Source organism: Urocitellus parryii, chromosome Y (assembly GCF_045843805.1).
Source record: "Urocitellus parryii isolate mUroPar1 chromosome Y, mUroPar1.hap1, whole genome shotgun sequence".
Lineage (NCBI taxonomy): Eukaryota > Metazoa > Chordata > Mammalia > Rodentia > Sciuridae > Urocitellus > Urocitellus parryii.
The window spans coordinates 20,581,249-20,601,919 of record NC_135548.1 but is presented as its reverse complement, the minus strand read 5'-3'; the positions used below and the strand labels follow the sequence as shown (position 1 = coordinate 20,601,919).

The following is a 20,671-nucleotide window of genomic DNA, read 5'->3' as shown; positions in this document are numbered from 1 at the left end:
ATGTGCACAGGTTGGTAGCAGATGTGTGGGTGGAAGGAAGCCAAGGGCAAGGGAAGGCGTCACTCCTCCCAGAGCTCAGCACTGATCTGCACTGAACTGCTGGCTGTGACCCCCTCCACAACCCGGAAGGCAACTGTCACCACCTCAACAAAGAACCCATTCTTCGTGGCATCTGCCAGGCTGTTTCCATGGGGATGATTCGTCTCTTTGAGGGACATTCTTTAAAGGAGTCAGTTATTTCCAGGGCCCACAGGTGCGAGGGACAAGAGGCACATACCTGCGAGCATCAGGGCTCTGACGCACTCCATCCAGCCCTGCATAGCTGCTTTTATCAGGGCGGTGAAGCCAAACACGTTCCTCCTTTCAAGGTCAAGACCAGGGAAATAGTTCAACAGGCAGCTGGTGATGGTGGAGTGCCCTGAAAGAGAACGGTACACGTGTGGGTTTCACTCACACGAGGCCTCCAGAGGGACCGGAGTATGTCGGGAGGTGGCACAAGAGGAAGCCAGGCCCCGGGCAGCTTCCTGCTCTGCACATTTTCCTCTCTGATCCCAAGACAATCCTTCCAGAGCCGAGGAAGCAGGAGGAGGCAGAGCGCCCAGTCCTGGCCACATGGATGTCTCAGGTTCACTCAGGCCCCTTCAGCCACCCACCTGAGTGGTGCAGGGTCCCACCGTGTGGCAGAGGAGGCTGGGCAGGGACAGCAGTGTCATCACAGGAGGGCGCTGGCAGCTCCCAGCTGGAGCCGCTGGGGCAGACAGAAGCTAAACCAGGACTGAGCCTCCGAAGCATTTCCAAGTGCTCCAGTGCTTCAGGGAGGAAAAGCTCATCTTCTTAGCAAAAAGATAACACCAGCTCATGTTCACACCTCTGCTGCCACTCAGAAGAGAGTGTCTGTCCCTCCCTCCCTCCCTCCCCACCCCCCACTAACACATGATCACAAGGAGCCTGCCTCAGCCACAACCCTGAGCAGCTGAGAAGCTTCAGGAAACTCATTAGGGAGTATAGATTTCTCCCCTTTCTCATCTGGCTCCTCCAAAAACGGATCCAATTTTCTGCTTATTGCCAGAGATATTCTCAAAAAGCCCAAGGTGCTCTCGGTCGGGGTGAATCAGGAGACCATTGTGCAAAAGGCAATAGTTCAAGCATCCATCCCCGGAAAACCCTGTCTCAAGTAGAGCTTCCTGAGCCACAAGGTGGCTCCGGGGTCTGCCACCCAAGCCCAAGGCTAGCCCACCCCCTCAGTCTTTCTGTGCTGGACTCCCCCGACCACACACACACGGGACCACAGACACACCTCGATTCCCTACAGCATCCTGGCACTGGGTTGGATCACTCTGGGGTGCAGCTGTCCTGGGCACTGAAGGACCACTAGCAGCACCTGGTCTTGACCCACGAAGTGCCAGCAGCCACGAAACCCCAACTCCTGCCCCAACTGTGGCAACAAAATATGGGCCCAGACACTGCCATCTGTCCCCTGGTAGGGTGGGAACGGGAGGGGGTACAATCACCTGGGTTGAGAACTACTGACCTAAAGGACCTTCCTCACTGTCCCGGGACCAACCACACCAAGTGGGAAACAGGTCCTCTCCCAGCGCCTTTGTCCCTGGCCCTGGCTAGCCACCCCCCCAGCTGCCTGCCCCATCCTGGCCCCTGCAGGTGATGGTGAGCATTCCCTTGGGGATGTGAGCCATCTGCACAAGTCCCTCTTGCAGAGCCCGGGGCGGTGCTGGGTGTGCAGCCACATCCGTCCTGACATACCAACAGTCGGCCATCTGCAGCCTCCCAGGTCACTCCAACGCTGTTACGCCCAGCTCCACATCAGGGCCACAAGCTTGGACCTCATGGACACTTCCCTGCACTCCTCTGGTTAACTCAGCATCTCCCCCAACCCAAGGAAGCCCCCAGCCTTGGAGGATCCAGGACCCCCAGGGTTAGACTCTCCAATTTCAGGACAGAGGCCTCCAATGGATGGCACTGTGGGGGGGGGGGGAGGAGATGAGGCCATCATTCTCCTGAGGTGGGACAGAAATGAGATTCTGCCTGCAGAATGAGAGGGCTGAGTGGGCTGGAGGCTGCCAGCTGCCTGAGGACCCGGCCTCCCTGCCATGGCCCAGGCCTCCCCCCAGGGCCCGGCGCCAGCTTAAGCATCACGAGAACGGAATACCAGACCCTGTGGATGCACCCAGTGGCTCCTGTCTTCCCCATGACAGCCACCCTGTCAACCACGGCACCCAGACTGGAGCCCAGAGCCTTCCTCTGTTGGACACAGACACACATCACAAATGGAACATCTGAGGCTCCTGGACATGATGACCACATACGCTGTGAGATGTCAGATGGGAACCAGGGACAGGAAAATCTGGGGAAATCCAAATAAAGAGGGGACTTTCGTTAACAACTACACATGCTCACAGGCTCAGTCCTTGGTCAACAGCGTGACACTAACGCAGATCTGAGCAACAGACGAAACTGGATGCGAGATGCACAGGAATTCTTTGTACAATTTGCAGTTTTTCTCTAAGTCTAAAGTGTTCTAAAATCTAAAATCTGTTTTTAAAAAAGGAGAATGAGCTCAGGGCCACTCCAAAAGAGTGCAAGGCAGGGACAAGGATTCCCAGCCACTGCCTGGTGATGATCCTATCCATCCTGTTCGCCAGTGCTACCCTGTGGCAGGAGGTCACCAGGATGCTAGCGTAGGCGCACACAGGAGGCAGAGGATCGTGGCCAGACAGGGAGGGCAGGAGGAGGGAGACAAGTGGTTGATTCAGCGTGTTTCTCACCAAGTGAGTGGACAGGCCACAGCGCAAGAGCAGGAGGAAAGCCACAGCCAACTCCGGCTCCACCCCGGCCCCAGGCTCTGGGTCCATGTAGCAATGGCATCTCCACCCAAAGCACATGAGGTGGTAGAAGTCCCTGGTACCCGAGCCTGAGGGGCCGCTTGGCCTGGACCACTCCTGTGCTTCCTGGTTGACTACCCACCAAGCATGTGGGAAATTTTGAACTTTTTACCGTCTGAAGCCACCTGCCTCATGGCAAGCTCCTCTCCTAGGAGATGACTCACCTCCTACTTCAGAGGGAACAGAAACCACAGAAGGGAACCCCTCAACTTTCCCCCATCATCCCAAAAACTGCCCCACGTCACCAGCAGTCTCCTAGTGAACACCCAGGGGAGTGCGACAAATATTCATCAAGTGAAAAAGACGGTCCCCTCGACGCAGAAGCTCATTTATTAAAAGGTTTCTGATTATCAAGACAACACAACTAATCACTGATTCATTCAACCACTCCTGAGGCCGGTTAGGGGGTAAGGATCGTGCCGTCACTAAGAACATAGTAACAAATGAAACGGGGACTTCTTGATTCCAGGAAAGGAAACAGAAAATAAAAAGAATTCAGGTTGCCTAAAAACCTGACTGCTGTCACTCCAGGCGCTCAAAATGTAGTTCCCCAAACCAGGCCAGTAGAGGGAACTGTCGGCTTTGGAAATACAGCATCCCACCCGCCAGAAGGAGAGCAGGACTCTCCCAGGAATTCTTCCGCGGAGCAGTGGGGGAGCAGATGGGGGAGCAGAGCTGGCTGCCTGCAGGACAGGCAGGAGACTGATGGAGGGTGGGGCTGGGCTGCCAGGCTCCCTCCTGCCTGCCCAGCTCAGAGAGGGGCGGTACCCTGCTCCCAAGGAAGGACCTCACAGGAACACAGAGGCCCACAGGAAAATGCTGGGCAGGGGCAGGAAACCCGGGATTTGCCAGGCCCTTTAGGAAGCAATTCAGAACAATCTCTGTGCATTTCTTCTCTCCCTCTGTGCCTGCTTGTGGCCTGGGAGGCTGGCCTCCTCCTGCACCTGCTGGGGTTGCTACCCCTGAAGTTTCAGACGGGCTCATCAGGAGACTGGCCTGGCCTCCCAGCTCAGCCCCAGGTTGGAGTGGCAGCCTTCTGGGCCTGGGCCACCCTCACAGAGTCTGTCTCCACCCTCCAAGCAATGGTTCCCCTAACCCTGCCCTGCCACCTGGAGTGAGTTCCTTCGTCAGTGCCTCCAGTCCTCTGCCACTCACTCCGCTTCCTGCCACCTGGGCTGACAGCGCAGACAGTCATGCCTGCTCACAGGACCCCAGTGCAGCCTTGATCACATGGCTCATTCAAGACCTGCCCACTCAGTAGCTGTGGGGCACATAAGTGAGCCACGGTTCCTCCATTCCACACAGTACCTTCTTTTAAAACAAATACTTATTCAGCAAGTCCTTCAAGAAGAAGGGCTGTGAGGAGAGCCAGGTCCACTGCAGTAAGCAAAAGCAACATGCTCCCTCCTCCTTGCCACACGTGGGTCTCAGTGGAAAGTACAGGGAGCACAGGTCACCCTCAGGAGGGTGGCTGTGAGGACCAGGAGGACACAGAAGGAGTTCCTAGCCAGACCAAGGGCAGAGGATTACAACCACCATGTTATCCTGGTTGTGCAAGTTACAAGTGTGTGTACACGTGTGTGAGGTCTGACTGCAGCTGGCTGCACCGTGGCTCCTGGGGACCCAAGTGCTGACTTGGAACAGAGAGTCAGGAGGGGGACAGGGGCTCTCTCTTCCACTCCCTCTTTCTCTCATATTAATTCTGCCGTGATTTTCCTTTAGTTGTCAGCACCTATTGTACAACTTTTGGAATCATCAAGAGGATGACTATAGAATGGTGTTGGAGTAGACCACCTCCTGGTTGGAGCAGAAGAGCCCCCTTGGTAAAATGGGAAGCCGTGAGCAGCTCCTCCTTCCCTTCCTGGCTTTCACATTAACATCATAGTCTCTGTGTTCCTCTATGGACACCTGACTTGGGGTAGTGGAGACAGGCCACCTTGGGGAAGCGGAAGGGAGTATTACACGGATCTAAGTACATCAGGGCAAAAGTCTGGCAGAGCCCTGCAGATGAGAAGCAGGGGTGGGGAAGAGGTGGTCCTCATGGATGCCCTGAGACCCACCCTCACACTCTTCAACACACTGGACATGTGAGGCCACGATGGGCCGTGTGCCTGGGGGTCAGCCTTCTCCAGAGGTAACCCCAGGCAGAGGGTGGGCTGCCCCCTGATCCCGTGGCAGCCCCACCACACTTGACTGAGAAGAAATCTGTAGTGCAGGTGTTAGGTAAGTAGCGAGGAATGAGCAGGAATGCGTGGCTAGGTCACAGGTGTTCTTCAGATTAGTTTGGTGTCTTCTTGAAACCACTTGCAAAGTGGAAAAGAAAGCAAAGGGTGGCAGTTAATTTGTAGAAGATAAACAGAAGCAAAGGAACAAATGGGAAAACATGTTAAGAGGAAAGGATTAATGGGTCTATCTCTTGACAGGGTCCACTGAGTTGATGTGAAGCTAGGAATTACCGCTGTAAGTGTCTCCATCTTTCTGGGAAGGAAGATTCCTTTAGTAGCACAGGTGCACTAAGGTAACTCCTGACCAGCTGCTGACCCCCATGCCCACATTAACATGGGGTTGACTTGTAGATGAAGTCCTGCTAAATAGGACGTCCACCATGATGGTTCTGGAGAGAACCAACTCAGGTCAAAACTCCACCAGCCGACGTGAAGGAGCTGAACACCTGATTGTCAGAGTGCAGAGGTGGTCCCCAGCTCTCCTGGTCAACATCAAACAGTAATAAATTGAGGACGGCATCGTCTCCTTTGTTGTTCTCTGCTCAGAGACGAGCCTCGCTTTGCTTTTACGTGGCTTTCATCTCACTTTCTCTTTACTATCACTTATAATAATAAAGTTCTCTTGTTTGGCTTTTGGTGTCTGGCTATAAATTTCCTCTCATCAGAACACAGGAACAAAGGTTTGGAGTTTCACCTCCCTCCCTGACCCAGGGATGTCTGCAGGGTGGGAGCAGGACCCACCCTGTTGAGTGCTTCCTGCCACACCCCAGGCCTGGTCCTGGGCTGAGCCATTGCAGCCCTTCCTTCCCTAGGACACAGGCCTCCTGGGACTCAAGTCAGGGTTGGACAAGGGCAAGCCAATGCAAGAGAAAGAAAATCTCCTGGTCAGTGTGAGGACAGTGATGTTCAGAACCAAGTGGGGCAGCCACAGGATCGGGGCAAGGTGCAAGGCAGATTCAGGGCAGGAAGGAAGAGGAGCAGGGGCCCTGTGAGCCAGGACCTGTCCAGCGCAGAGCTCACAGCCCGTGAAGCTGGCCCTGTTCCTGGAACCAAAAAGGGCAGATCCCCTTCAGGGTGGCGAGTTGAAGGGGCTCAACACTGAAGTAATCTCGCCTCCCATCAGAGTTCATCAACAAAGGGGCATGAAGGGAAGGAAGTGGGGATGAGAATAGGAAAGATGGTGGAATAAATCAGACATAACTCTCCTATGTTCATATATGAATATACGATCAGTGTAATTCCACGTCGTGTACAACCACAGGACAGGATCCTCATCAGAACAAGTTCTACTCCTCGTATTACAATACATCAAAATACACTCTACTGTCGTGTCTACTTAAAAATAACAACAACAAAAAATATCAGCAGCAAAACTATAAAGGTGTTTTCAGGGCAATGGGGGGAGTTGGACTATCAGTCTGAGATATAATAAATAATTTCACTGAATCAATGTGGGATTTGTTGGATGTGGCAGGGATGCGTTTTGCCTGCTGTTGAGGAGATCCTGCTGGCGTAGGTCAGGGTGGTGTCTGCCACTAACTCTAATGGGTCAGCAGAGAAAGCAGCAAATTGGCACAGTGGCTGACCACTGTGGAATCTTCTGAGCAGACTCTCTTACTTTTCATTCAAGTGTTCTCAATTTCTCAGACTAAAGTTTTAGGCCACACATCGTGGCACACACCTATAATCCTAGCAGCTCAGGAGAGGCTGAGGCAGGAGGATCTCAAGTTCAAAGCCAGCCTCAGCAATTTAGCAAGGCCCTAAGCAACTTAGTGAGACCTTGTGTCAAAGGAAGAAGAACAGAAAGGGCTGGGATGTGGCTCAGTGGCTCAGCACCCTGGTTCACTCCCCAGTACCAACAGGCAAACAACTGGGGGAACTGCTTGCCAACTTGAGCTTTCTAAAGAAAGTACTGGGAAATGGCCGCCAAACCAGGGAGTGGGGGATCTGAGGGGTTTCCCTGGACCCTGGAGTGAAAGGATGCAGACAGAATGGTGAGACAAAACTGGAGCTGGACAGGTGACCTCATCTCCAGGTCCATGGACACCCAAGGGGGGCAAAAACAAAACAAGGCAGACCCGGAGCCAGAGATGGGGGCAGGGGAGTTTCCTAAAGGAAAAACACTGAGTTTAAGTCAAACAAACACAAAAAGGGCTGAGGCGCACACAGTAGGGGTTTGGATTCCTCTCTCAGTGTCAAGGGTGGGGTGGGAGCTCCTCCAGGTACAGCACTGTTTTAGCTTTTCACTGCTGGGACTGAAAGATCTGACCAGAACAAGGCAGAGAAGGAAAGTGTAACTGAAGGCTCACAGTTTCAGAGGTGTTAGTCCATAGAAGGCCAGCTCCATGGCTCAGGCTCAGGGCGCAGCAGGGCATCATGGTGGGAGAGAATGGCAGAGGGAAGCTCACATGGTGATCAGGAGGCAGAGAGACCACTGGCCAGATACCCCCAAGCCCCGCCTTCAGGCCCCTCCAGCCACGCCCACCTCCTCAGGCCATGCCCACCACTTCAGCTGCCACTCAGTTAATTCCATCAGGGGATTCATCACTGGCTGGTTAAGGTTCTTACAACCCAGTCATTTCTCCTCTGAACCTTCTTGCACTGTCTCACACATGAGCTTTGGGGGGACCCCCCCACCCAAAGCATAACAGAGATGCAGAGAGCAGGCTGGGCTCCACCTCTTCCTCTGTGAGACTAAAGGAAACGGAGGAAATGAGGGAGGAAGGGAGGGAGGGAGGGGTGTGCTATTTTTCTAGATAAATTGTTACTTACATGTGAATACAAAATAAAAACAGTTTTAAACAGTCCCAGTGAACACTCTCGCAAATTAATCAGAAAAGGAGCCTCCTTCCCTCCCGTTCTCACACTGCTCAGGATCCTACCCCGTCCTCCGCCCTCAGGGTCCCCCATCCAAGTAAACCCAGCTTTTGCCAGGAGGGACAGCGAGGACAGTGCTGTCCTCTCCACCGCCAGCCAGGTCGGCTCACTCCATGTCTCACAGCATTTCAAAGGCCCCATGGCCAGAACGGAGCCTGTGTGTCTCCCACTCCCTGTTCTCTGTCCCCTCTGCAGCCGGCGCTGACCCTGTGCAGATGCCTGACCACAACACCCACCGCTCACCCTTCTCCACTGCCCACCTCACATCCTCTGGCAACAGTGCTCCAGCCACATGCTCTGGAACCTCCTGGGGCCCCATCACCACACACCTGGCCCCATGCCACTGGAATGCATCCCCTTGCACCAGACCCTTAGTGATCAGGCCCCTGCCTTCTTCAAGGGCCTCTCGTCTCTCCCAGGCATCTTCATCCTACCACCAACCACCTGCTCTGTCCCTCAGACCGGCCATTCCAGAGATTCTCTCAGTGCCACCTCGGCCCCAGGGCTTTGCAATCCATTGTATCAAAGGACCTGCCTCTGACATCTAGAACACTGGACTCGAGCCACCTCTTCAGCGATCCCTGCCCTGAACATCCAGGCCAGATGGAGTGATCTTCATTCATGACACCCAGGGCACGCCTTCATCAGAGCCCCAACAGACAGCGCTGGGTTCCACGTCTACTTCTGTCCCGTGAGCTAGAAAATGACTTAAGGACAAAGCCTCCCCTTGCTGGGAGTCCTGGTCCCTGACACGGTGCCTGGCCCACCAGAGCCACCAGAGGTTCTGATCACCCAGCACCTCACCATGGCCTTTCACATGCTTGCTGCTCTCCAAGTTGTGACCTCGGCTTGCAGTGCCTGGAGTCCTCAATGGAGACCACACTTAGGGAAACAGGTATTTGCACAAACCCCGGTCCTTTCTGAGTTTTGGGAGCCCTCTGCCCTGTGTTCTGAAGGACAAGGGGGGTGCACAGACCACCTCCCACTCTGCTGAATGAAGCAATCATATACTGTTTCCAGTTTTCCTAGGGACCCCAATCAGATCCACCCAGGCAAGCACTGACACAGCAACCAAGGCAGCAAGAAGGGCCAGGAGGTCTGTCTTTGGGGACAACAGCAGACACTTCCTTACCAAGGTCAAGGGACAGTGTGGTTTGGAGCATTTCCTCCGCCTTCTTGGCCCTGGGCCCCATTTGTGAACAACTACCTTAAGTTCCTTAATACACAAGCCCTTCTCTTTCTGGTTCAGTCTGAGGCAGCTGCATTACCTGCATTTGAGGTCTTGACTGATGAGACAGATACACAGTTATCCCTCCTCAGGGACTTCGAGGCCTACATGCCTTATAGAAAATGGCATAGTATTTGCATATAACTTATACATCTGCCTGTACACTTTAAATCTCTAGATTACTGATAACACCTACTTCAACGTAAATACTACATTAAAACAGTTGTTACATTGAATTGTTTAGGGAATAACAACACGAAAAAAATCTGAATGTGTTCAGTACAAACTTTGTAAAATATTTTCTACCCATGATTGATGTGGAGCCTGATGGTACAAAGGTCTGAATATTCGTTGGAAGCCAATTTCTTTGAAAAGATTAGTTACAGACTTGGTCAAGACCTCAGTTAAAACTAAAGTGTTACCATGAGGGGAAAATGCAGGTTTCACACTGACCTCAAAAAATGCTTGAACACAATCTAAGGAGGAGGCCAGGATGCACGTGGCCATGGTAAGTGCTGGCCTCCTGAGATGACAGTGAACAGGCCTGAGGACCTGTACCCACCCACACTTCCAGGGCCATCTCGCTAATTCAGCCTCACCTTGGTAGGCTAATAGTCTAACAGCCCTCAGAAAGCAATTCCTGGTGTTCCTTTAAATCTATAGGTAAAATGCAAGGTCACTTCCAAGTGTATCTACTTTCTTGTTTAGCTGCCACTAAAACATGGTCGTGTCTCTTCCTGTCTCTTCATCTAGTGGGTTCACAGCACCAGCCATGACTTCCCGGGGAGCTGGCCGGCTGTGACGTTCTGGGTGAGGGTGATTGGGTCTCTGGTGCAACTGCATGTCCAAAGGAGCTGGTCTGCCCCAGGCTGCATTCCGCAGGAGTGGGTCATCTCATGGTCCCCAACACACAGAGAGGAGGGGCCCGCACACCCGTCAGCCCCCTCCTTGCACCTGTTAGCACAGATCGGTTTGCATCCTTCCTTACCTGCCTGCGCAGCTGTGATGAGGGCCGTGTTCCCCTCGTTGTCCTGCCAGTTGACGTCAACGTGGGGGCACTTGGCTAAGGCCACCACAGTGTCCACAAAGCCATGGTAGCAGGCAACAATAAGGCCGGTCTAGAAACGAAGAGGGAAGCGGGTCAGAGGGGCACAGCCTCAGCGTCCTCAACCCACCACTGACCTCCAGGCGCTGGATAAGTGCAACAAGGACCCCCAGTCCCCAGCTCTCAGTGACACTGTGGAGCAAATCACCTGCTGGCTCATGCTCAAAGGTCTTCTGATCAGATGGGAGGGAGGCCTGGAGGGTGGAGAGGTCGGGGAAGAGTCGGCTCCCGCCTTCGGGGAGTGAACTGCAGGCCTCGGAGACGTGCAAGTGCTCGGGGGATTTAGACTGTAATATGGGGCAGGTGAGATGTGAGTACAGGGCAGGATGTGGGGCAGGGAGACTGGGGAGAAGGGGCTGTTGGACCCAGGACATGAAGGAGCCGAGGGAATGAGCCTGGGGGACATTGAGGGGAAACAGCCCCAGAGAGGAAACACAGAGCATCCTCGGATGGCGCCTTCCCTGGGAGGAGTCCACAGCCAGCAGGGACGGAGCAGGGCGCAGAGCTTGGGGGAGTGGGCTGTCCACTCTGCTTCAGGTCTGGCTGCGGGGCCAGAAGCAGGCTCCAGGAGACCAGGAAGGTGGCAGAGGGGCAGAGGAGAGACACGTTTGGATTCCAGACACCTTGTGAAGTTTTTTGCTATTAGAGTGAACATGGTTTGTGAAAGGAAGAGAAGAGCCCAGGAGGACCCCAAAGTTCAGGCTAAGCAACTGGGCAGATGCGGCTGCCATCAAATGAGATGGAGGAGATACGTGGAGCAGGTGCTGGGAAAGTTGGCCTCGTTGACAGCCAGGAGGAGACCTGGGGAGAGGTGGACACTGTGTGGCCCTGGGGAAGAGGTCCAAACAGGAGAGAGAAGCAAGCCGAAGGTTGATTCTGGAGAGCTGGTAACTAAATAAATGCCAAGCCATTAGGCGAATGCAATATTAATATCCGAGACCATCAACAGAGAGTCATGTCCGATGTGTACACCATCAGCAACTTTATAGTAGAGGTGGCCTGATTTTCCCTGTGTCCTCTGTTCCTAGAAGGGCGAAAGCATTTGAGCTCCTCTAAGACCTCTGCTGAACAGGAGGACAGCAAGGTCCACCCCAACAGCCTGAGACCACTGGTCTCCAGCAAGACAAGGAAACATAACCCTACAGCAGGTTGGTGAGTGAGGAGGAGAGCAGAGGACAGGCTGCCATTGTGCATGGGTGAGGGGGCAGCGGACAACAGGCCTGCCATCATGCATGGGTGAAAGGACAGCTTATGACAGTCCCACCATCATGCATGGGGACAGCAGACGACAGGCCTGCCATTATGCATGGGTGAGGGGAGAGTGTATGTCAAGTTTGCCATCATTCACTGGTGAGGGGACAGTATATTATAGGCCCACCATCATTCACTGGTGAGGGGACAGTGTATAACAGGCCCACCATCATGCATGGGTGAGGGGACAGCATATGACAGGTCCGCCATTGTGCCTTGCTGAGGGGACAGCAGACGACAGGCCTGCCTTTGTGCATTTGTGAGGGGACAGCATATGACAGTCTGCCATTGTGCATGGATGAGGGGCCTGCCATTGTGCATGGGTGAAAAGACAGCTTATGATAGTCCCATCGTGCATGGGGACAGCAGACGACAGGCCTGCCATCGTGCATGGGTGAGCGAGGACAGCGGATGACAGGCCCACCATTATGCATGGGTGAGGGGAGAGTGTATGTCAAGTTCGCCATCGTACCTGGGTAAGGGGACAGTATATTACAGACCCACCATTGTGCATGAGGACAGCAGACGATGGGCCCGCCTTTGTGTGTGGGTAAGGGGACAGCAGACGACAGGCTTGCCATCATGCATGGGTGAGGGGACAGCATATGACAGGCCTGCCAGGCCTGCCATCGTGCACTGGTGAGGGGACAGCATATGACAGGTCTGCCATCGTACTCATCTCCAGCAGCAACAGCGATGAGACCACCATGAAGCCCCTGCCAGCTGCCAGGCACAGCCTCCCACCTGCACGTCTAACACAGTGACCATGAGAAGAGACCTGTCACCTGGTTCACAGGATGGCCTCTGTAGCCTACAGCCACTGAACTTGCCTGGGTCCCTTAGCGAGGGACACAGGAAGCCAGAATGCAGAGCTGAGTCTTGGTCCCCACATCCCTGCACTCACTGGTGTCCACGGGCCATGACGGACAGGAAGCAGCAGGTCGTGGAGATGGAGACAAATCCATCCCATGTGGCAGGTCCCTGGCTCACTGTCTTCAGTGCTCAATGGGCCCTAAGCCACAGCCCTCTCTGTGGGGTCTACAGATCCCTTATGAGGTGAGACAAAGCAACTCCACCATAAAACAGTCAGGGCCAAGGGCCTGCAGCCAGCCTTGCCCATCAGCCAAAATAAACACCAAGCCACCAAGTCCTCCCTGAGACTCCCCAGAAAGGCTTTTCTATGAAACAAACTGTGACCCTGCAGATGGAGATGGTAAGTCCTGACCCCCGTGCCATGAGTGTTAACTTATCTGGAGACAGGGTCACTGTAGATGGGTGCAGTTAAGACAAGACCACACCTCAGTAGAGTAGACCCCAATCCAATGTGATTACAGTCCTACAGGAGACGGGGGAGGCACAGGGAGAAGCCATGTGACCACGTGGCCATGTGACCACATGGCAGAGACTGCAGAGGACAGTGAGGGCTGGCAGAGGCAGGACGAACTCTCCTCTGCAGGCCTTGGTGAATGTGGCCTCCCATGACCCCGGGCTTCAGACTTCCGATCTCCAGACAACGGGACAAGAAAGTTCTGCTGTTTGGAGCTAGGTTTCTCGGCCCTAAGAACTGGCCCTGAGAACTCAGCCCCCTTTTACCAACCTTGATCCCCTGTGCACAGTGACCACCTCTTCTCCCTCTTCTCTAAACTGGCTAGTGTCACTTTTCATTACAGGACAAATCTCAAAAGCACCACAGTGGGTGTGTGTTTGTGGCATCCAACATCCATCCTCTCCTCGGGTTAACATGGCGCAATTGTTCTTTGGGGAATGAGTCACTCTGAGTCAGCCCCTGTTTCCACGGGAGTGAGCCTTCCCCCTTCCAGGGATCCCAGCCGTCACCTCTCCATCCCTGAGCACAGAGACTGGGTTGGAGAGGCATGTCACCTAACAGGGACAATGACAGATACAGGGGTTGAGCAAGAGCTATGGGGAGAGCTTCCGTGGCTCTGGCTGGAGGAGGGGGCAAGGGGGTCCTGGGCTCTGGCAGCCACTGTGCTCTGCTGCTGCCCAGGAGAAGGTGGAGAAGCTGGAGGGCGAGGCTCCAGTCAAGGAAGGCAGAGTGGAAAGATAGGGAACCCGGTCCTGCAGCCACGGTAAGGGCAGCTGGATCAAGCCTCACCTGACATGGTGGTTCTGGACTTTCCAATTACGTGGGGTGATAACACTTTGCACCCTTCTTTTTGTTGTTCTTTTTTTTAAGAGAGAGAGAAGAAAAGATGATAAGTTCATACGAATTGGGTTTTGTACGGTTGCCATGGAAAAATTCCCAATTCATGAATGCACTTGCCTTATCAGCAGCATATCATCAAAACTGCCCGTGAATGTGAGTCACACTGAAGTCTGTGCTGGCACAAGCAGATTTTTCCCCCTGTGACTCCCAGGGAAAGGGCTCTTCCCCCCTGGAACTCTGTGACATTCCCTGTGGGGTCAGAGGACTTCCTGAAGCAGGGTTTACTCTATCAGTCCATCGAGTCAGTGGTAGGAGGAAGGGGTGGGGACCCTGTGCTGTCCTTTGAAACTGCAGAGTCTGAATACCCAGGCCTGACATCGCCAGCACACACACATCCACTCTCACACACACACACGCACGTCCCCCCACACATGTGAGGAAAACGTATTCGGGAATGACCAAAGGTCAAGAAACACAAGGCCAGACGAGGCAGCCATTGGTTGCCGAGGGCACTGCCTGTCAGATCTCTACCCACAACGTGGTGATATTTGGAGGTAGTGTCTCCAGGGTTTGAGGTCCTGAGGGTGGAGCCTCATAAAAGGCACCTTGAAGATCTCTGTAGCCCCTTCTGCCACCACGTGGGGACACAGAGAGAAGGTGGCCATCTTCAACAGAAACCAACCCTACTGTCACCTGATCTGGAACTTCCAGCCGCCAGAACTGTGAGAATGAGGTTCCTGTGACTCACAAGCCTCACAGTCTACTGTGTTTGTTATAGCAGCCAGAGCTAACTGAGACACCTTTTAGCAGGCTGAGACTCGGGTCCACCTCCTCAGACATGCAGATGCAGTGAGACAATAAAATCCAACCCAGAGCTAATACTCAAGCCACAGCCAGCACTTCCAGTACACCTGCCACTGCTTTGGGACATCAAGGTCAAGTTCAGAGCAACCCCACAGTGGCCCAGCACAACCACCACCAGATTCTTAATAAAAACATCATTTTTCACAGACCCCCACCCCCCGCCTGTTATCTCAATAAGCCTCCCAGAGGCCCTTCCAAGAGGACAGAAAATCATGGATGTTGTTGTAAGTTCTAGAGGACACCCATGATAGGTTTCAACATCGACATCCTCACCACATCGTCAACTCAGTGAAAGCCATTCAATGGAGCATTCACTAGCGGATGTACTCTTTGAAGTGATCTATTCATAGCATGAAAAGGTTTTCAATAGTTTGATTTTAAAGAGAAAAGAACATGGAGTGAGCGGCCGATCCACTCACAAACAAGCTCCTGGAACTTGCAGTTTCTCTGCTAACCGGGTCTCATGCTGCCAGTTCCTCTCTGCAGTGGGCCTGTCCTGAGGGCTCCTGTTACACAATGGTAGGGACACCTGGGACTCCAGCTGGCACCCAGACCTCATTCTGAGCTTCCCTGGGTGGTAGGACTTCTCCACTATGCCACAATTTCCTGCATTAACAAGACAGACCCATGGAAACAGGACCCTTGGCAGCATATTTCAGGAGCGATCCCTCAGCAGTCATCTTCTCACATCAACAAAAGCACCGCTGTCAATTATCTAGTAGATGCACGGCACTGCACTCCACCAGGGCTGGGATCACAGTGACAACAGGTCCCCTCTCTGGGTGTCTAGTTGCCAATTTCTCATTTTTCTGTCCTAGGAGTGAGTGAACCCTGCCAGGGGTCCCCTAGAGCTAAGGGGCCCTGCACAGTGCTCCCCGCCTTCCCAGGAGAGCTCCTGGGGCAGAGCTCAGGAGTGAGGGGAACAGAGCCCTGGCCAGCTGTCAGCACACACCACAGACCCACCTCAGAAGGCCAACGGCAGGGGCCCTGCCACCCACACGACCTATGAAGGACCAGGAGTAAGGACTCAGGGGCAGGGAGCTTCTCCCGGGGGTAGAGGGTGCTCTCCAGCTGGGCCCAGGGTCACCTGCACCTCCACACCCCTCCTGCCCCCTCAGGAAAGACCGCCCCAAACACACCACAGGCCACTACTGATGGCAGCCTGGACGCCAGTGACATCCCTGGTCGGAAATGACCATGACCTGAAAAAAGAGGGCCCTCAACTTGTGCGTGTGTGAGGTCCTGAGTTCAATCCCAGAACCAAAAACAAGGGCTGAGCCAAGGCCCGTTCCCTGCAGGAAGAAGGGAGGACATGACACCAGGGATCTGTTCACAGCATCTACAGCAATAGCAATGAAGGGGTGGCAGCAGGCTCCGCGGGTCAGAACACTCAGAGCCACACACAAACATGCCCCACCAAAACAGCACAGGGAGGGAGGGTGGTGTGGTGCCAGCTGGGCCATGCGACCTGGTGTCTGGATTGACGTTCCTCCAGATGTTTCTGTGAAGGTAGGTTTTTAGATAAGACTTAAAATGGTCGGCTTTGAGCTGAGTATGGTGGTACATGCCTGTAATGCTGGGGACTTGGGAGGCTAAAGCAGGAGGATGGCAAGTTCCAGGCCAATTTCGGCATCTTAGCAAGACCCCGTCTAAAATAAAAAGGGTCGGGGGATATAGCTCAGTGGTAGAGCTCCCCTGAGTTCAATCCTAAGTTCGAAAAAAAAAAAATGTAGACTTTGAGTAAATCAGACCATCATAGTGTGGTGGGCCTCGTCTGATAAGTTGAAGGCCTTAAGAAAAAAGATGATGCCCCCACACACTAGACAGTAAGAGGGTGACCAGCACCTGCCTTGAGTTCAGATGCCACGCCTCCCTGAGCCTCCACCCCCACAGTCCTATCAGCCAACAAGTCCTTACAACGATTCTCACCACATATATAAACACACACACACACACACACACACACACACACACACACACAGTACTCTGGAGAACTCCTACTAACACAGGGCAGGAAGGAACACTAAAGAACTACCGTCACTCCTACCCGCTGTTTCTGCGAAATTTGAATTCTTTAAAATAAAGCAATTATTACCATGAAGAACTTACATCACTTTAATCAACCATGAAAAGCAGGCAAGACAGCGTCTAGGCCAACGGCATTCTCATCAGCAAACAAACCTCTGAACAACAGAAAAGGAACCACCTGCGAAGGGTGGGGGTTGTACCCAAGCAGCCCTGGCCACCCCAGAGCCATGTGGGTCATCTGAGATGATGCAGAAAGAGGGCCCTTACCAATTGGGCCCCTGGATCTGGGACTCCCCATATTCAGAACCATCAGCCAAACAAACCTATGTTGTCTGTAAACTACCTAGTCTGCAGTATTTTGTTATAGCAGCATAAAACAGACTAAGACAATTAGAAACCTTCACTTTAAACAATCAGTTATTCTTTCTGCCAGGAGGAAAGAGCAGCCTGTCAAAACACCAGACCATCAAGGCCAGCCTCAGCAACTTAGTGAAGCCCTAATCAATTTAGGAGATCCTACCTCAAAATAAAAACTAAAAAGGGCCTGGGGATGTGGCTCAGTGATTAAGCGCCCCTGCCTGGGTTTAATCCCTGGTACCAAAAAAAAAAAAAGACCATAACAGACCCCAAGTCACAAGGGGATGCCCTAAGACCAGATGCTTGAGCTGCAGGAGCAGACATGGGCTGAGCACTGAGCGACTGGAGAGGGAGAAAGGCCCTGCTGCTGAAAGTCGTCGACTCAGTGGTTTAACTATGAATAAGATGAGCTCATTTCTCCAGAAATGTTGCCAGCTCATGGCCTGGTGTGTCTCACTGTCCCAACACCCCTTAGTTAGCATTCCTTAAAAATGCCCTGACAGCCAGGCACAGGAGCACACCTATAATCCCAGTGACTCGGGAGGCTGAGGCAGGAGAATCACAATTTCAAGGCCAGCCTTGGCAACTTAGCAAGACTGTCTCAGAATGAAGGATTTAAAGGGCTGGGAATGTAGCTCAGTGGTGGAGCCCCCTGGGCTTGATCCCCCTGTGCCCCCAAATGCCCCCAGCAGTGTTCTCTTCCACTTGTCCTACACACTAGTACAGAGAGGGGACACACTAGTACAGAGAGGGGACACACTTGCCATGGGTGAGCAATGGCCCACGAAGGAGATGGTGAAAAGAGACAAAAAAAATTTAAAAACAAAAGCCCAAGGACACTTCAGTTGCGTTGATCACCGGAGCTGTTCCCACGGTACCCTTTCGGGCCACATGGTAGAACTCCACTTCCCAACCTTTTGTGAGATTCTGACTTGACTCAGACTTGCTTTGGGTAATGAAATGTCAGCCAAATGGCACGTGTTGCTTCCACTGAAAGAGGGCATACAGTCTGCCACATTCCCTGCTTTCTGCCTGAACCATCCAGATGCTGAGAAAGAGTGACGCTCAGCCTGGGCTCCATTCAGGGAGGGAGGACAGGCCCCACACCCAGCCCCGCAGTTGGCACCCGTGCATGGGTGAGCAGGAAGCAAGTCCCGGTCATGCTAAGCCACTGAAATCTGGGGTTGCTTGTCATCCCAGTGAACACGGCCTGTCCTGAGTGTGTGTGTGTATGTGACAGTAGTGTGAGCCTACCACTGTGTCGCATCAACAACTGTCTGCAATGCCACTGCCCCTCCACCCCGGGACTGTGCTTTATTTTAAGAGTCTGTATTTGCTACTTGATCAGGAAGAAGATGCACTTACAGTTATGCACTGGTAAGGACAGGAGTTTGGACTTTTTGAGAAACAAAAATTTGACACCCATGTTACACCATACATTCTAAAGACATTGTACAAGGTGAGCCCAGCAGCCGGGGATTTGCCATTCAGGGCATACATTTAGAAGCTGAGCTGGCTGAACCCAGTGTGGCCAGATGAGGTGCCATGGTTAGGTGTCCCCAGAGACACTTCTGGCTCCTTCCCTTCAAGCCTCTGACTTGAGAGCCCTTCCTCTGCCCACTGCCCACAAGGCGTAGTGGATCTCCATGCCTGACCCTTCTGCAGACTATCCATGTTCAAGCCCCTGAACATGCCAGTCTGCCACGGATGCTGGGCCCGAGTGGGTCACAATCCTACCTTTCTAGTTTGGTTTCCTGACATCTGCAAGATGTCGATAAGCATCTGTGGAATGAATGCTCAAGCCGCTGAAGTACTCCAGGACCTCCTACCTCCACGACGCTCGGCTCACTCCGAACCAAGGGCTGGCAACGGGTGAGATGAGCTTCAGGTCTTTATCTTGCTTCCGCACTCAAGAAAGGAAGTGACTTGAGGAAACCTCAGGGCAGACGGTTGCCTCTCAGTGTGGCAAGCACCACGCTGGGCCCAGAGCTGAGGATGAGTAAGAGATCTGAGAGCAATAGGCAGACCCAAAGAACCCAAGGCGCTGAACCCAGGAACTCCACCCTCAGGAATGCGCTGTGGGGACATCAGAAGTGTGTCCAGAGATCTGCAGAAAGATCTGCAACTGCCAAAGCCTGAAATCCACAGAGATGGCTAGCCAGCCGGGCGCGATGGCACACGCCGATAATCCCAGCAGCTCCAGAGACCGAAGCACGAGGGTTGCAAGTTCAAAGCCAGCCTCAGCAGGTTAGGGAAGCCCTAAGCAACTCAGTAAGACCCTGTCTCAAAATAAAATACCAAAAAGTGCTGGGGATGTGGGTCAGTGGTTAAGTGCCCCTGAGTTCAATCCCCGGTACTAAAACATAGAGAGAAATGGCTAGCTAATTAGGTACATGCATGGGAACCCATGTCACTGAGCTAGGAATGAAGCCACAATGCAGCTGCTGATTGTAAAGATGTTCCCAGGACAGTATTAGATGAAAAAATAATAATGACCACAGTTCGGAAGAGGGGTATGATACCATCCCTTCTTTCCTTTCCAACATGTGTGCGTGGCTCTGGAAAGACTGAAGTTCTTCTGTTTTTCTGAAAGGAGAAAAGGGAAACCTAACTGGCCATTCTGTGAGAGACAAGCCTTGTAGGTTTTATAATCTGAATCTGTTTCAATGTCCTTTCAAGGTTCATGCTTCTTTAATTATCCAAATAAAGTCACATGACAGGAGTGCTCCCAATGATATTCATATTTTTATTGATGCTTTTCTGCCTCAAGTAAAAATATGCCAAATAAATTGTTTTGAAGAAATAAATGAGGCAAACACTAATAAAAGGACAAATAAACGTGTAAAATACATCAGGAGAATTCTTTCCAAGTAAAATAGATCAAGAGAATTCTTTCCAAGGGAGGGTTCACTCTGTCGTCCTAGAAGTAGGATTTAATGAGTTCAAGGTTGTCAGTAATTCAAAACAATTTCCCCTTTAGATTAAATTTTGCATAAAATGTGAATTTTACTATCATTGCAAACCTTACTTGGATTTATGATTTCAGATTGATGGTAATTTCATCTGAGCTGTGGCTCCATGGCAGATACTTGCCTACCACACATCAAGCCCCGAGTTTAATTCCTAGCACTACAAAGATTAAAAACAAAATTTAAAAAGCTGCCTAAGTTTGCAAGTCACTTTATGAACCTAACTGCCTGCGAGTTCAGCACACACACATGCACTCATACACACACAATCTGCTCACGTCTCAGAGTCTCTTCTAATGTCCCAGTTTCCCAGCGCCAGGAGTGGTTTCCACACAGTGCAGCAGGTGGGGACAGGAAGCCACACCTTTCACCAACGGGGAAACCAAAGGCAGTGACAGTCAGGGCAATCCATGTTCTTCAGACCATTGACTCACTGAGTGACCTTGAAATCAGGATTGGGATTTTTATCGTGGACGCACACAGCTCAGTGCAGAACTACAAGGAAACACAACTGGAGGAGCAACACCTGGGAGACCTCTTGGCCCTGCTAGGGGAGGAAACACATCCATCTGACACGAGCACACCTTTCTTCCTTATTCCTCCATGGGTCAGGATGACAAGGTATCTGGTTTTCCCTCTGCTTCCCCACAATCAACACAGGAGACCCCTGACCCGAAGCATGCTCTGCAGCAGTGGTGAG

General features: G+C 52.6%; 1 protein-coding gene across 1 annotated transcript in view; it reads right to left on the bottom strand.

Annotated features, from left to right (window-relative positions):
- The window catches only part of LOC144251099 (ankyrin repeat domain-containing protein 33B-like), a 70,864-nt gene that overhangs the window by 11,937 nt on the left and 38,256 nt on the right, over positions 1-20,671 (bottom strand). The window contains 2 exon segments of the mRNA XM_077794214.1: positions 278-418; positions 10,219-10,348. Of these exon segments, the coding sequence (XP_077650340.1) occupies positions 278-418; positions 10,219-10,348 (271 nt within the window).